General features: G+C 43.7%; 2 protein-coding genes across 2 annotated transcripts; one reads left to right on the top strand and one right to left on the bottom strand.

Annotated features, from left to right (window-relative positions):
• Nucleotides 1-46: 46 nt before the first annotated feature.
• On the bottom strand, nucleotides 47-4,402 carry cldni (claudin i). Its single transcript, XM_040192119.2, has 4 exons — nucleotides 4,361-4,402; nucleotides 2,548-3,053; nucleotides 1,166-1,298; nucleotides 47-1,064 (listed from the first exon to the last, which is right to left on the bottom strand). The coding sequence occupies exons 3-4, from the start codon at nucleotides 1,295-1,297 to the stop codon at nucleotides 558-560; spliced, it is 639 nt and encodes a 212-aa protein (XP_040048053.2). The 5' UTR covers nucleotide 1,298; nucleotides 2,548-3,053; nucleotides 4,361-4,402; the 3' UTR covers nucleotides 47-557.
• Nucleotides 4,403-10,980, top strand: ppp1caa (protein phosphatase 1, catalytic subunit, alpha isozyme a). The gene is made up of 8 exons (XM_040192117.2): nucleotides 4,403-4,667; nucleotides 4,954-5,064; nucleotides 8,590-8,721; nucleotides 8,885-9,115; nucleotides 9,204-9,308; nucleotides 9,393-9,616; nucleotides 9,877-10,011; nucleotides 10,101-10,980. The coding sequence occupies exons 2-8, from the start codon at nucleotides 5,010-5,012 to the stop codon at nucleotides 10,215-10,217; spliced, it is 999 nt and encodes a 332-aa protein (XP_040048051.1). The 5' UTR covers nucleotides 4,403-4,667; nucleotides 4,954-5,009; the 3' UTR covers nucleotides 10,218-10,980.
• Nucleotides 10,981-14,031: the final 3,051 nt, after the last annotated feature.

Genomic DNA, 14,031 nt, shown 5'->3' with positions numbered 1-14,031 from the left:
GACTCTTGTGACTTTTTTGTGAAATGAAACAGACATGAAACACACGTTTGAATTACACCAAATTTTATTCAATTTATACTGATCAGCTTACAAAATGAGAATCAAAGCAAAATGAGACGTAACAATGTTTTATAAAATGTTTGAAATGTCACACGGACTGCACACAGATCTGAGATAGGCCTCAGGGCTCAATAACTATTGGTAAAATATGAGGTTTTAAAAGGGTCTAAAAAGGCGGGAGAGGTCTTTTAGTAGTAGAGTTTAGATTTTTTACATTCTCTTCTCACTAATTCGCTTTTCGCGTTTATCAAACGTTTCAAGGAAAATAAAGACGTTTCATTGTAAGATTATGAATTGTGTAAGATACTGTAAATAATAGTATCTCTCTTAAATAGCATATTCACAACCCATTTATGATTCAAAACAATTAGTTAACGACGAATGAAACCGGAAATTTGAGACAGTTATTATCAGTATTTAGTATTTACAGACACTTTTTCCTCATCCCCCCCCCCTCCCTTCTATTTTGTCAAACACCACTCCCCTTTCTGAAGCCACTACACGTAGTTCTTATTGGGGGCGGAGGCGGCGCCGTTGCTGTAGTACTTGGCGGTTCCACCGGAGCCTCCGGATTTGGACCTGCTGAAGCAACAGAGCAGACCTCCGCTCAGGAGGAGCAGCATGCCGGCCCCCCAGCCCACGTAGATGCACGCCCCCAGCTCCCTCTTCTGGGTGGCGGCCACCAGGGGGTTGTTGAAGTTTTGCACAACAATGTGGGCGGTCCAGCTGACGGGGATGATCACCAGGAGGCCCGCCAGCAGCAGGCCCACCGCGGCCACCAGGCTCATCTTGGGCTTGACGTCTTCGTTCTCTACGCAGGTGGTGAAGTCGGCGCCGCAGAAGAGGATGAGCAGGCTGAGGCAGCAGAACATGCAGCTGATGATGGTCAGCGCGCGGGCGGCCTGCAGTTCAGAGGGCAACTCCAGCAGGGAGTCGTAGTTCTTGCACTGCTGCTGGCCGGTGCTCTGCACCACACAGGTCGTCCACAGGCCCTCCTGACTGCTCTACTCAACACACACACACACAAAGAAAGGGGGACACGTTACGGATTTCAATACATTTTATTGAATCATCATAAGCAAAAGAGGCTGAAGCTTTTCAGTACCTGTGCAGTCACGATGTTGGATCCCGTGAAGGAGGTCACCTTCCAGAGGGGGACAGCGCAGGATATGATGACCCCAATCATGCCGAGGACCCCGAGGGACACGCATACAATCTGAACTGCGGCAGATCCCATTCTGTAATAGGACAGGAATTAGTGGACCAATCGGAGGCGTCGGGGTGAAAATAACACCTTGCAGCACCACATTTCAGTGCAGCATGCGGCCTTCGTGTTTCCTTTTCCCCTCCCTTCATTTTCTTTTGGGTAATTGTCTTATTTTCAATAACTTTGCATCTAGCCATCTGCAGGGTGGGATGCCTTTTCTTTTATTGCCTCTCCCAAGATCCATGACTTCTACATTATTACCACATCTACATATTTTTGTTTCTACTAACTCTACTCTGAATTCCTAGTTATTTAAGCACTGATTAATTCAATTCTTCTCGTTTTCCTTCTTTGGAGTAGATTGTTGGATCTTCTCTGGCGATTTAACAGGAAAGACTAATTTATTCATTTTACTGTGGTGTTACCGGGGATGTATTGAATTTTTTATGAGCACATAGCTGAACACACGCTCAGACAAACACCTGATCGCTGCGGGCCTTCACAGGATTTAGTGGCTGCAGGGCTGTATATTTATACACAAATTCATGCCATGACACGTCTGCACCCACCACGGGCCGTGCCACTCCCTTAAATCTTGTCTTTTGGAAAAGGTTTTGTTATGGTTCAACTTCAAATGAAAATCATAGTTACGTTGGACGGAGAATTCACTCACGCGTGTTAACTGACAAAAACAACACTTTTTGCATGCAAAGTGACCTTTAACCCAGAGTCAGAAAGTATTTCATCAATTCTAGATGAAATATTAACATTATAAACTCAAATTATAATTCTGAACTGTTTAATGTTTATTTAATATTTATTCATGTATCGAAGATATAGGAAGGGGAAAAAGTAAACCTAATAAACAGAAGAATTATTTTGTTGCATTTCATTTGTAAATTTCAATAAAATATTACACCTGTTATGATCCTAAGACTTAATTAATCTAGTGGAATAACAAAGGAGAGGATTTGACCATGACAGACACATCTTCCTTCTATGCAACCAAACCCATGTAACTAATGATCAGAACAGATTGAACATTTCAAAATCGAACATTCGTTCATACACCTGACGATAATTTCTCTCCAGAATAACTGATTCTTTCTTACAATTATATTTATTATTTTTTCCCTCCAACCAAGATTTTCGTTGATGCCACATCAAGATATTCAACCAACCCTTTCATCCTTTGTGTTTTTCAAGCTTTTCAGAATAACGTCTCTTTTCAAAAGCTCTGAATGTTAATCTAAAAAAATAAGGATGAAAAAGAAGCCTACCTTTTATTCTCTGTCCTCAGAAATTTTCAAAATGAGGTGAAGTTCTTCTTTCTTCCTGCCCAAATGTAGTTTGAAGACGTTGGTTTGTGATGTACTGTGGCTGTGTGATAAGATTGGGTATTTGTAGGGGAATGTGCGTTGTTGGGTGGGGTTATGCTCCAAGACGAGGCAAGGACATATGGACCAGACTGGACTTGTCTTGTACGTATGTTTCCCTCACTTTTTCCACCCCAAACCTTGTGAGGGCCTCAACACACACAACGTGACTGACGTAAAACCAAGAAAAAAAACGTATGATGTTTCAGCATCAGTAGTTTCTTGTGTTAGTGTCGGCAACCGGCCCGTTTTAGGTTTTAATTGCGTAAGAGAACAACATAAATGTGTTTATGCATCTAGGCTTCATGACAAAATAGAACAACTAAATTATAAAACACACTGAGAGTCAGCTCCTCCCCCAATCACGTGAGCTTCAGGGGATTCTCAATTTGCCTTCTTATCCAGTATCCCTGCACAAAAACAAAACAGAACATGTGACGTCAAGTCAGTATAGAGTTGGCCCAGGGGCCCTCACCAGAAATATTCAAATCAATATTTGGATGATAGATACTTGTTGATGATGTGAAGCACTTTGAGTCTGCCATGTGTATGAAAAGCGCTATACAAATAAACTTGCCTTGCCTTGTCCACCCGCTAACATAAGAGATGGTAACAGACCAGGAGGAAGGTTAGAAGGGACACAGAGAGGTTATTGGGGTTATTATGAAAGACGTAGAATAACATTTTGTCATCTAAGACTGCAGTTTTTTCTTTTCATGCTCCCCTCAAACAAACGCATACCTCCATGGGTACCACACCTCCACGTAGCCGCCCCCCCTCCCTCTGTCGAAACTGTGATCACGAGTTGTGGCAGACCAGTTCAGGGAACTGAGACGTAGTGGCTTCAGGAGCTTTGCGCAACGTTATAAGTGGAGCTTCAGGGGAAGGACATTGTATTAGGAAATGAAAAAAGGAATGTTGTGAAATGTGTAGCCTTTATCAACACATTTAGAAACACGCAGACAAAATGACGCATGCATAGTTTTGGTTTGTAGGACCAATTTAGAATTTATTTTGAAAGAGTGTTCAGTGATGAAGAGGATCACAGGCAACTCACCTATTTGTCAAATGTTGCGTGGATATTAAAAGCCTTTTAGCGTATGCTGTACATCAACTGTAATATGTTTTACAAGAGACTTGTAGCTAATCCCATATCATATGTATATATTTATATGTATATTCATTAGGTAGTAACTCGTTGTTCCTGAGCATATAGCATTTAAATACTTAACGCAGGAATGTTGTTCATTTTATGCGATTTTTTTTTCAGCGAGATATTATTGACTTTATAGTTACATTGCTGTTGTACGAAATATTGCTGTTAAGATTTAGTTACCTTGAAATGATATATCAGTCAATTAAACTCAACTAAAAGGGATCGTTCAGTCATGAAGAACATTGTACTGATATTATTGATATTAGCTCCTAATAATATCGTGAAGACACTTATGCCCAGGCGAGGGACACCCATAAAGTGGGAGGTGAACCGACGTTTTTTGCAAGTCCCTCCACTCACCACTAGGTGCCACTACAGCTCACACACTGTGTCTTTAGCCTAAAATCAAATACTGTTAACATAGACTATTAAACAGTTAGACATATAAAAATGTATCTAACTATTTAGTTATGTAACTAATTACATATGCCGTTTCTCGATGTGAAAATAGTAAATATGTTGATTTATTGATAATTATTAAGAAAAAATCGCGGTTCTCACTCTTTGCCCGCCAACTACTTCCTGGAACCATCCTTAACCCGCGTGAGTCACGTGACAAACCCCCCCCAACTTCCGTTGACGCGACTGTCGTTTTATACGGCTCTGTGGAGACGCGTGAGGAGCTCGCTGTGATACAGCCTACGTAGCCGTAGACGCTTCACTAGCCACGGCCCTCTTTTAAAGTTCCTGGGGGACGAGTGAAGGAACCCGGACGAATCGAAGGAAAGGGGCCACGGTTGAGCTCGCAGAAGAAAAAGCAATTACATTTTATTCACCCCAGAAAGACTATCGTCAAACCAAAGACAAGGTACGGAGACATTTAATCTGTTTGCAAGTTAATTTAGCTAACGTCGGCTAACTAGCCGTTCGGTTTCGTATGTGTAGTGTTAGCTCAACGTTACGTTACTTGGCTAGTAGCTACCCAGCTAGCTCGGCTAGCCCTAGGTTGCTTAAACTCATTCATTATTTTAGTTCGCTAATATTGCCCGATTATGTTGTGCGATGATTTTCTAAGGATAATCAATGTGACTTGAAGCGTATTAGACAAGAATCGCTCATTATGTGTCTCGTTCTCTCTGTTCCTGAAACCTAAGGTGCAACACGGAAAACCAAGGTCTTGACTGCCCGAGAACGTCAGAAAATAAAGAAAATGGCGGAACCAGACAAATTAAACATCGACTCTATAATTCAGCGTCTGTTGGAAGGTGAGGAGAACCTAAACCCCCGACTGCGCAGCAATTCCCTTGGTTTACATGTCATACGGGAGAGGGCTGTACGTGTTTTAAACGGCAGGTCCGTCGGCTCAGCTGAACGCGGATACGGTGCATCGTAGTCGCCTGCCGGAGGGAGCCGCGCTCTCCGGCTCGATGGCGGGCTTTGGATGAGGCGCTGGAGCCACATCAGCCCTGCTCTCGTCCAGCTAACGCCGCTTGCACCTGTTTTAAGAATAGCGATCGTTTTTTTTTGTTGGTAGAAATGCATGCTTCTTACTGTGTTTTTTAAATAAATGCGGAATGGTTGGCGTTACGGACTGTCAGAGTAGAACATCGCTCACATTTAACACAAAACAAACGTCCACCTACACGCGTTTTATGTTTTTGATTAACGAATGCCGATTTTCTACAGAGGATGTCATTTGTTTTCCAGGTCATAATATTCAGGCTATTTTTTTTTACTTGTAGATGTAAACAGTCCTTGCCACTAGCTTACTGTGTAAACAGTCTTGTAATCACGTTTTTTTTTTTTTTTCCCCTCCATCCTAAATATATCCCCTTTTCCACCAGAACTTCCCAGTTACATGAATGCTCTCGCTTTTCCTTTCCAGTCTGATAAGAATTTGTAGCTGTAACCTTTCGTCGGGCAGGTGTACACACTGATGCTTTGATTAGCACATGCTCAGCGGGAAACTGCAAACCGGCAGCCTTCGCTTCCCTTGCTGCTTTTACAGCAATACACAGACTGCTTGCGTCATTCATCGTTCATCCTGCATCATCTTCACCCTGCATGCTCGCCGTGGAAAAAAAATCATTTCAAGTTGAGGAAAAAGTGCCCACGGTTTTGCCAGAAGCATTTTGTAGACCGACGGCCTTTTTAAGGCAGACACGTAGTACCTCTTCAAATCCGACGTGAACCATTTCTTCTATTCCCACCGTGCAGGAGTAATGGTTTGCTGTGGGGAAAGCTTTGTAAAAGCCAAAGTTGCTTGTGTGCGTCTGAGGGGAAAACGGGGCCGTTTTTGTCGTTGCCTCGACATGAAGATTGCGCAAGAGCAGCGAAAGCCTGAATCTTCAGAGCCAACGTTCAGTTCGTCTAAAGAGCACCACGAATGAGGTTGTGACCTCCATAGTTGTCCTTGAGCTGCAGATGCACCCGGCTCACACCTACATTTCAGTGTTTCCCCTGTGGCGCTGCTGGTATACGGACGTCTCATCAAGTATGCTGTTTGTGCATCTTGCTCCGTTGCAAAAACGTCTCCGTGACCCAACACTCGTAATGCGTTTTTTAACGCAGCGGTTTATTTACCGACTTATAGAGCAGTCATTGATTCATGAGCTTAAACTGGGCTGGTTGAGGTGATTTTTGGAATCTTCCCGAGCATGCGTTGGAGTTTGACTTTGACTGTGCAGCCCGTCTGCTGTGTTTTGTACATAGATCGTTCTACTCGGGTCACGATAAGGTTGTCTGCCGAACGCAGGGGAATACAAACAAGACTGATAATGGCCATATTTATATCCTCTTATGTAACTCATGACCTTTAGAACGGCAATTGAGGTTCCATTGCTGAGAATAACCCTTTGCCGGGTTATTATTATTATTATTATTATTGTCTAGGTTCACTCTCTTTAAAGTGAAGAACACTTGCCTCGCTGCAGGTGCTGCATCAAGAGACTGTTAACTTTCACTGCGCTACAGCTCCGTCTCCTGTGGAGACAACAAGGTAACCCTCATGCTTGCCGACTGTTTTGAGACCAAACCAATTAAATGTGTTTGGATAATGAGCACTTTCAATTGGATTACTTGCGCAGGTCCGGGTGAACTCTGGGAGGGTGTGTGTGTTAGTGGCTAACGGCATGTCGGGAGAGCGTGACGTCACATGAGCTCAGTCACCCAGCAGCACTGAGTCAGGAGTGTTGGACCAAACCAACTGTTGCTTCGAGCACCTCCCCTCGTCCCCCCTCCCTCCCTCGTTGCTTTTCTGTTGTGCCGGTCCGGTTCTTTGTTTGCTGCACCCTCATCGGCGTAGTGGAAAGCCCATTGTTTGCCTACTGGCTGTGTGGCTAACTTTGGCGTAAGCTCTGTCAGGGCTTAGCCTTCTGTAATCCAGGTTTAAAGTGACAAGCAGTACTGACGTATTTATACCCACTTTTCCCTCTTTAGGCAGTTTTCCTTTTTAGTTTCTACTTTGGGGCTAGTGACAACATTTTGCATCCATTTGTGCTCTCACCCTCCCTCCCCAGGTGCTTTGCAAGCGTTCTATGAACTGGATCTGTTCAGTGATTTGGTGTGTGATTGTGTGTCAGGTTCTCTCCCTGTAACACACATTCCTGTTTATGGTTTGCTGCTCTGTGGTCCAATAGTTGACATTCCTCAAAAGTTTGAGATAACACTGGAATCAGAATCTCAACCTGAAGCAGGTTAACAAAAAATTCCAGTTGTATATCAATAGTAATCCAAGTATTGACTAAACAACTATCCCCTGTGCCTCTTAACTTCTTTAACATAAGTACTTTAACTTAATGTTGTGAAACCAGTGTAGTTTGATCAGAGCTGTGGTTGCTATTGATCACCTTTTTTTTATCTGTGAATGTTCGACATTTAAAGGTGAAAGAATGTTTGGAAGCAAGTTTTTACCATTCATCCTCAACAGTCTGACTGTGATCGTTTGCTTGGTGGGAATGAGACTCGACATCAGTAATCTACTTTGGCGTACACGTGCACATGTAGGAATGGGAGTATGATTTACTTTGTCAGTGATACAAACAAACCAGATTCCAAACTCCACTAAGGGCATTCTTGCATAAGTCAGAAGTAGACACAGTTATGGCCTTATGTATGCCTGGCATGTCTATGTGGAAATATTTAGGTCTCTATTGAGAGCTGTAGTAATACTTCATTAAAGGTTTTATAATTGCATGTTTAGGTTATTTTCTCAGGGGGGGGATTTTTTTTTTTTTTCTTCTCTTGAAATAATTTGCATCATACTTGTACCCTTTTTCTAGAACAACATTTCTGTTCTTAGTGAGTTGTCCTCAAAATGAATCTTACTCAGCTTTTCTTCATGATTTGTGTTTGGCTCCATTCCGAGTGTGTGGTATGTGTGAAAAAACGCAGCACTTGGACGTGACAAACATGCAGAATTTTGCAGATAGCATCAGTGTGAGAAGCTGGGGGATTTTTTGATTTAAAAGCCTTTTTTTGGGGTCTTGCTTGTTGTTGTTTCTAAACCTATTAAGTAGTCCTAAATGCATGTTTGCAACATCTTTGCAGCAGCAGCATTGGGTCGAAGGGGAAGTGGGTTTCATAACTTCCTCATAGCTCGGTTCAAACTCGTCCAAAAGAGGTGCCTTTGAGGCCGATGACGTCAGCTACGTTTCCACTGACTAGCTTTTCTCAGCCGCTGCATCGTTCTGAAAACAGACTCCTCTTGCTGCTCCTACTGTCCTTCATTCTCCAACTTTACTAAAGCTCTGATAATATGTGTGTCTCCATGGTTCTCCCTTTCCTCCCAGTCAAGGGCTCTCGACCGGGGAAGAACGTCCAGCTGACGGAGGGTGAGATCCGTGGCCTTTGCCTCAAGTCCCGTGAAATCTTCCTGAGCCAGCCCATCCTGCTTGAACTAGAGGCTCCCCTCAAAATCTGTGGTGAGTTTTAATGTGGTGGCCCAGTGTGATATACCGTGACGTCACTGAGAGGCCGTGCTGCAGGCTGTTGCTGGAGAAGATCATGATTTTCATAGTTTGGTCATTTGTGATCAGCAGTGGAGGAATTGTGTTTTCGATTGCTCTGCTCTGCTGCCCCCTGCAGGCGATGTCCACGGTCAGTACTACGATCTGCTTCGGCTGTTTGAATACGGAGGCTTCCCCCCAGAAAGCAACTACTTGTTCCTGGGGGACTACGTGGACCGAGGGAAGCAGTCACTGGAGACCATCTGCCTGCTTCTAGCCTACAAAATCAAATATCCCGAGAATTTTTTCCTGCTGCGTGGAAACCACGAATGCGCCTCCATTAATCGAATCTACGGCTTTTATGACGAGTGTAAGCAGACGATCTTCATAAACGGGGAACGGTGTCTGCCGTGTTGCCTTGACCACTAACCCAAGTTCACATCTCTTTTCCTTGGCAGGTAAGCGGAGGTATAACATAAAGCTGTGGAAGACCTTCACGGACTGCTTCAACTGTTTACCTGTGGCTGCCATAGTAGATGAGAAGATCTTCTGCTGTCACGGCGGTAGGCCTTTGCGGATTTAAGATGTTGCGAGGATCAGGCGAGCCGCTTTTAGATGAACCGAACCACAACACGTTCTCTCCGCAGGCCTCTCTCCTGACCTTCAGTCCATGGAGCAGATCCGCAGAGTCATGCGACCCACAGACGTGCCTGACCAGGGTTTGTTGTGCGACCTGCTGTGGGCCGATCCAGACAAAGACGTGCTGGGCTGGGGTGAAAACGACCGCGGCGTCTCCTTCACATTCGGGGCGGATGTGGTGGCCAAATTTTTGCACAAACACGACATGGACCTAATATGCAGGGCACATCAGGTGAGGTTGAGCCAGGAGCTTGTGTTTTCTCAAAATGACTATCGATGTGGCATTATTTAACTTTGAGCTGAATATATTTGGGCTATTTAAAGGGAAACACTGCCTAAACATATTATAGTCCAGAAATATTCAATAAATGCATGTCCCTGATCATTTTCCTATTGTGCGTATGGTGGTAAACTGGACTAAAACGGTAGCAACCATCGACTCCCAGGCTGACGTGTCCTTCTCGTTGTCTGTGGCCTCATTTCTGTCCTCAGGTGGTGGAAGACGGTTATGAGTTTTTCGCTAAGAGGCAGCTGGTCACCTTATTCTCTGCTCCCAACTACTGTGGCGAGTTCGACAATGCCGGCGCCATGATGAGCGTGGACGAGACCCTCATGTGCTCCTTCCAGGTGTGTAAAGTCCCCGGTTTGTTGTTGCAGTGCGGAGCGTTTCACAGATTCCAGATTCGTCAATGAGCATTTCTCCGTTTCTCTCGCAGATTCTGAAGCCAGCAGATAAGAAATTGTATCCTTACAGCGGAGCGGGAGGGATGGGATCTGGGAGGCCGGTCACCCCGCCACGAAATTCGGCTAAGGCCGCCAAGGCTAAGAAATAACAGCCGCTGGATTCCCCTCCCGGCACCTGCTTCCCCCCTGTCCGCATCACATTTTTACTCCTCCATTCCTTCAAACTTGTTTCACCCGCGGCAACAAAGCAGACAAAGTGTCCACGGTTCAATCATGCTTTTTCCTCTCTAAAACAAGTTTTTACTGTTTTGCGTGCAATTTGGTTTGTGTGAGTGTAGAAAAAGTGGGAATGATTGCGAGGGAATTGCTGCATTCTGTATGTATGTTTTTATTTTTTATTCCTCCCGTAACCCTCTGTTTTGTTTTCCTATCATTTTGTAGCGATAGGTTCTTCCATCTGTGATGTTATTTCAACCCCGGGGGCAGCGTGGGAGGGGGAGAGGAGTCTTAACCGTCTGTTGGGGCTCTGCACTGTCTAATGCTAAACACAAGCCTTTGGACATCCTGTTTCAGAGGTCTGTCTGTCTGATGGGAGGAGGGAGGGAGGACGGGTTTAGGATCAAGTTGCACGGTCAAACGATAACGGCACATACCACACGCACTGGGCACACAGGTGCATAGATGTGCAGCTGAATTCTTCCAGAAATGGATTCACATTGATATATATTTTTCTTTTCCCTTTTCGTAAACCAATGATTTGAGAACGCAGTCATCGTTGTGAAGTAGTTTTGCTTCTTTTCTTTCTTTTCTTTTTTTCTTTTGTAGATACATGAAACCTACATGGTTGGACTTCTTTCTTGTTTTTAGTTCACTGCAAGTTAAAGATGAAATAAAAATATCCATTTATTTGAATCACGCCATCATGCTGATCACCTTGTGTTTGCCATTGCTTCGTCCCGTTTGTCTGCCTTGTACCATGAATGTTGGCTGTGCTTTTCTTTGAGTGGGTTAGCGTGGATGACAATGCAGCAGCTGGAGGAGTCTTGTGACTGAGACTCGATCAACATGGAAGCGGCCTGCTTTATATTTTATTGACACAAAGGGGACATTTCGCGTGTTTGCTTCAGAGCGAGTCGGCCAAAGACGATGTCTGGGGACTGTAGGAGAGGACAGACGAAGCTGCTCTCAACTAGACGTCTCATTGCAAAACAATAGATTTAATTTGGAAGGTCTTCAATGCGAAATACTTTACTTACTTTTTTTTTTTCCCATTTCGGGTGACTAGGAGGAACATCTAGTAAACTGCTCGAAGCTCACATGTAATGCAAAGTCACCCTGTTCCACATGTAGATACCACTATTTATCTGGGATTTCATTAATATTGTACTTAAACAAGCATTTACAAGACCAGACGCCCACTGAGGTGGAAGCGGCTCGACGGTCTTCCCTTTTTTTTTTTTTTTTTTTTCCTCCCTGTTGGATGAGATGATGAATGGTCGCTCTGACCTTTCCAGTTTGAAGGGCTCTATTCATGACCAGTTGAGTCCATATTTAAAACGAGTGGGCTTATTCAAATCTAATCCCACACCAAATGCAGGTCACACGCAAGCTGCAGCTTGCAACATAAGCGCGGCGCCTGGAAGAATATAAGTAATAGAACTATATTGGGAATTTCTGCCCCAAATCATTTTTATTGTAGACCATATGTTTAAGGTAACCACATTTTGGTGAATTTAGCATTAAGTTTTGTTTGTGAAATCAAGTGATTCCCAGTTGAACAGCTACCACGTAATGGCATCAGTACATTTTGTACGCCTTTTAACTTGTGCGGTGAAATGATGTTTGCCAATAACGGAGAAGAGCTTGTGACAGCGGCCATTGTTCTGCGTTGCTTTATCTTAGGTGCTTGTGTTTGAGTAAAGCATAAAGAGCTGAAGCGGGAAGGAATCAAAATAAAAATTTAAATAACAATCTGTGGATCCTGGGACATCACAGCCCCACTCCCACAGAAGTCACCTTTAGAAGCCAGTTCATACAAAACAAACAGTCTCTGCTTTCACATGACGTCCCCCCCCCCCCCACTGGCCGTTGCGTTGGCACACAGGGTATCCGCCATGCTTCATCACAGGCTGGTGAAAAAATAAATAAGTTTCCTTCACTGCCCAATCACACCCTAACGCCCCCCTCCCTTCACCCAGTTACAGAATTGGTGTGTCTGGCTTAATTTGCTGCCGTCTGTCCTCCAGCGCCCTCCGTCCGGGTATGACACCGGGCCGCCGCGCCCCCCCCCCCCGGGTTGCAAAAGGCGGCACATGAACACATACTTAAGGCGAGGATGGGGAAGTTGGAATGCGGCTGTCATCTTAACCCCCCCCCCACCTCCCTCCACATGAGGTTTTCAACTCAGTACCTCAGAAATATAAACGTTTTTTAAATCTAATCTATGAAAGTAAGTTTTAGTCCAAATCCTGGGTGGCTTTCTAACAACTTGCGTACAGTACAACTAACCGCATCGAATATTACGTACTGTAGAAGAGGGCAGGGTGAAAATAAAGAAGCTAAGATCAACTCAGGAAGTGACACTAAAATGAAAACAAGAGTATGAGGACATCGTATTTATATTCATGTAGTAAATGAATACACCAATAAACGCCATCATGACAGGATATTCACAAGTCTTACAGTTTCAGTTCTGTCTGATTGGACCGAGTCGGAGGGATCTGCTGCTCTGGAGGTCGTTTGGCTTTGATTTGTAATGCAGGTCCACCTTTTAGTGGATGAAGTTGACGGTGTGCAAAGCAATCTAAAAATGTACAGAAATGTATGTTGTTTTTGGAGCTTGAGCGCCGTGAGATTTGTTGTCTTCAACAATTAAAAACAAGGAAGCAGCTCCTGTAAAAGATAACGTATAGTGTTGAAACATTATGGAACTTGTAGATCTCGGTCTTCTGAATAAACGGTCCAATAAAGGGCCAATCTCATGCTCATTTTCATAGCTGTATAAATCTCTGCTTACAACATCTGTCACTATATACTGTTATTACCTTTAAGAATCTGGTCTTTAACATTATTTTGTTCTGTTTTTACTGATTTAAGGCTAGACACTGCAAGCTGCTTAGGATTTTTAATCAATCAGGGATGCTTGCACCATGCACTGTTGCTGGGTACATATGAAATGAGTAGATTACGACGAAAGAAACAACAAATTAACAGTATTTTTTAATTTGCATTTCATTTGTTTTCAAATAAATCACAATTTGTCTCTGTAATAAGATAAAAAATAAAACATAGAATTTGTATATTTGTGTCTGGTTTTCTTTTCAAATACGTCAGACTGCAATGTGACACGGTGTACATGCTGTTAGAGGGACTCGCACATTGGCACAGGGCGCCGAGTCTTCCTCTCATTTTGCGGAGGCTGCCTCTACTTTGTGTCGAACGGTTCTGCGTGAGTCAGCAGAAGGGGCGACCTCTTCATCCCTCTTCGTTGCATTTGCTTATTTAATTATTAAATGTCACCTGGCTCTGGCAGCACACAAACAGACTCAAAATGAGACGCAGTACGTGGACCATGTTGCCTGCCTCTTCTAACAATGTACTGCATACATGTCTTTGGAATCTGCATATGCATTAATATGACCTTTATCTATTTATAGATTAGTACTATGTTCTGTAAGCTTGAAATAGAAAACACGATATATTTATAGTAATCATGCATTCTGATAAGCCACAGCGTTTTTGTAGCACCAAATTCATAGATAACAAAAAGCAGTTGTAGTTTCTGTTGGAATACCTGCAGGTATTCCAACAGAAAGTACTACTGCTACAGGCTGCTGAGGTACAAGCTACTGCCATCCTCTCTGGAATAGTTCTGCATATTTATGACGTGCAATCTTTGAGGGTGACCCCGACATTCCTTACAGCAAAGTCACCACATGTCACCTCGTTCATCTTCCTTTTGAT

Source organism: Gasterosteus aculeatus, chromosome 11 (genome assembly GCF_964276395.1).
Source record: "Gasterosteus aculeatus chromosome 11, fGasAcu3.hap1.1, whole genome shotgun sequence".
Classification (NCBI taxonomy): Eukaryota; Metazoa; Chordata; class Actinopteri; order Perciformes; family Gasterosteidae; genus Gasterosteus; species Gasterosteus aculeatus.
This window is presented reverse-complemented; position numbering and strand designations above follow the sequence as displayed.

Excerpts from the sequence above, each read along its gene's own strand:
- cldni (XM_040192119.2), bottom strand. The coding sequence starts at position 1,297 with ATGGGATCTGCCGCAGTTCAGATTGTATGCGTGTCCCTCGGGGTCCTC. Across the intron at positions 1,065-1,165 it reads CCAACATCGTGACTGCACAG|AGCAGTCAGGAGGGCCTGTG; the intron begins GTACTGAAAAGC and ends TGTGTTGAGTAG.
- ppp1caa (XM_040192117.2), top strand. The coding sequence starts at position 5,010 with ATGGCGGAACCAGACAAATTAAACATCGACTCTATAATTCAGCGTCTG. Across the intron at positions 9,116-9,203 it reads CTACGGCTTTTATGACGAGT|GTAAGCGGAGGTATAACATA; the intron begins GTAAGCAGACGA and ends TTTCCTTGGCAG. Across the intron at positions 9,309-9,392 it reads GATCTTCTGCTGTCACGGCG|GCCTCTCTCCTGACCTTCAG; the intron begins GTAGGCCTTTGC and ends TTCTCTCCGCAG.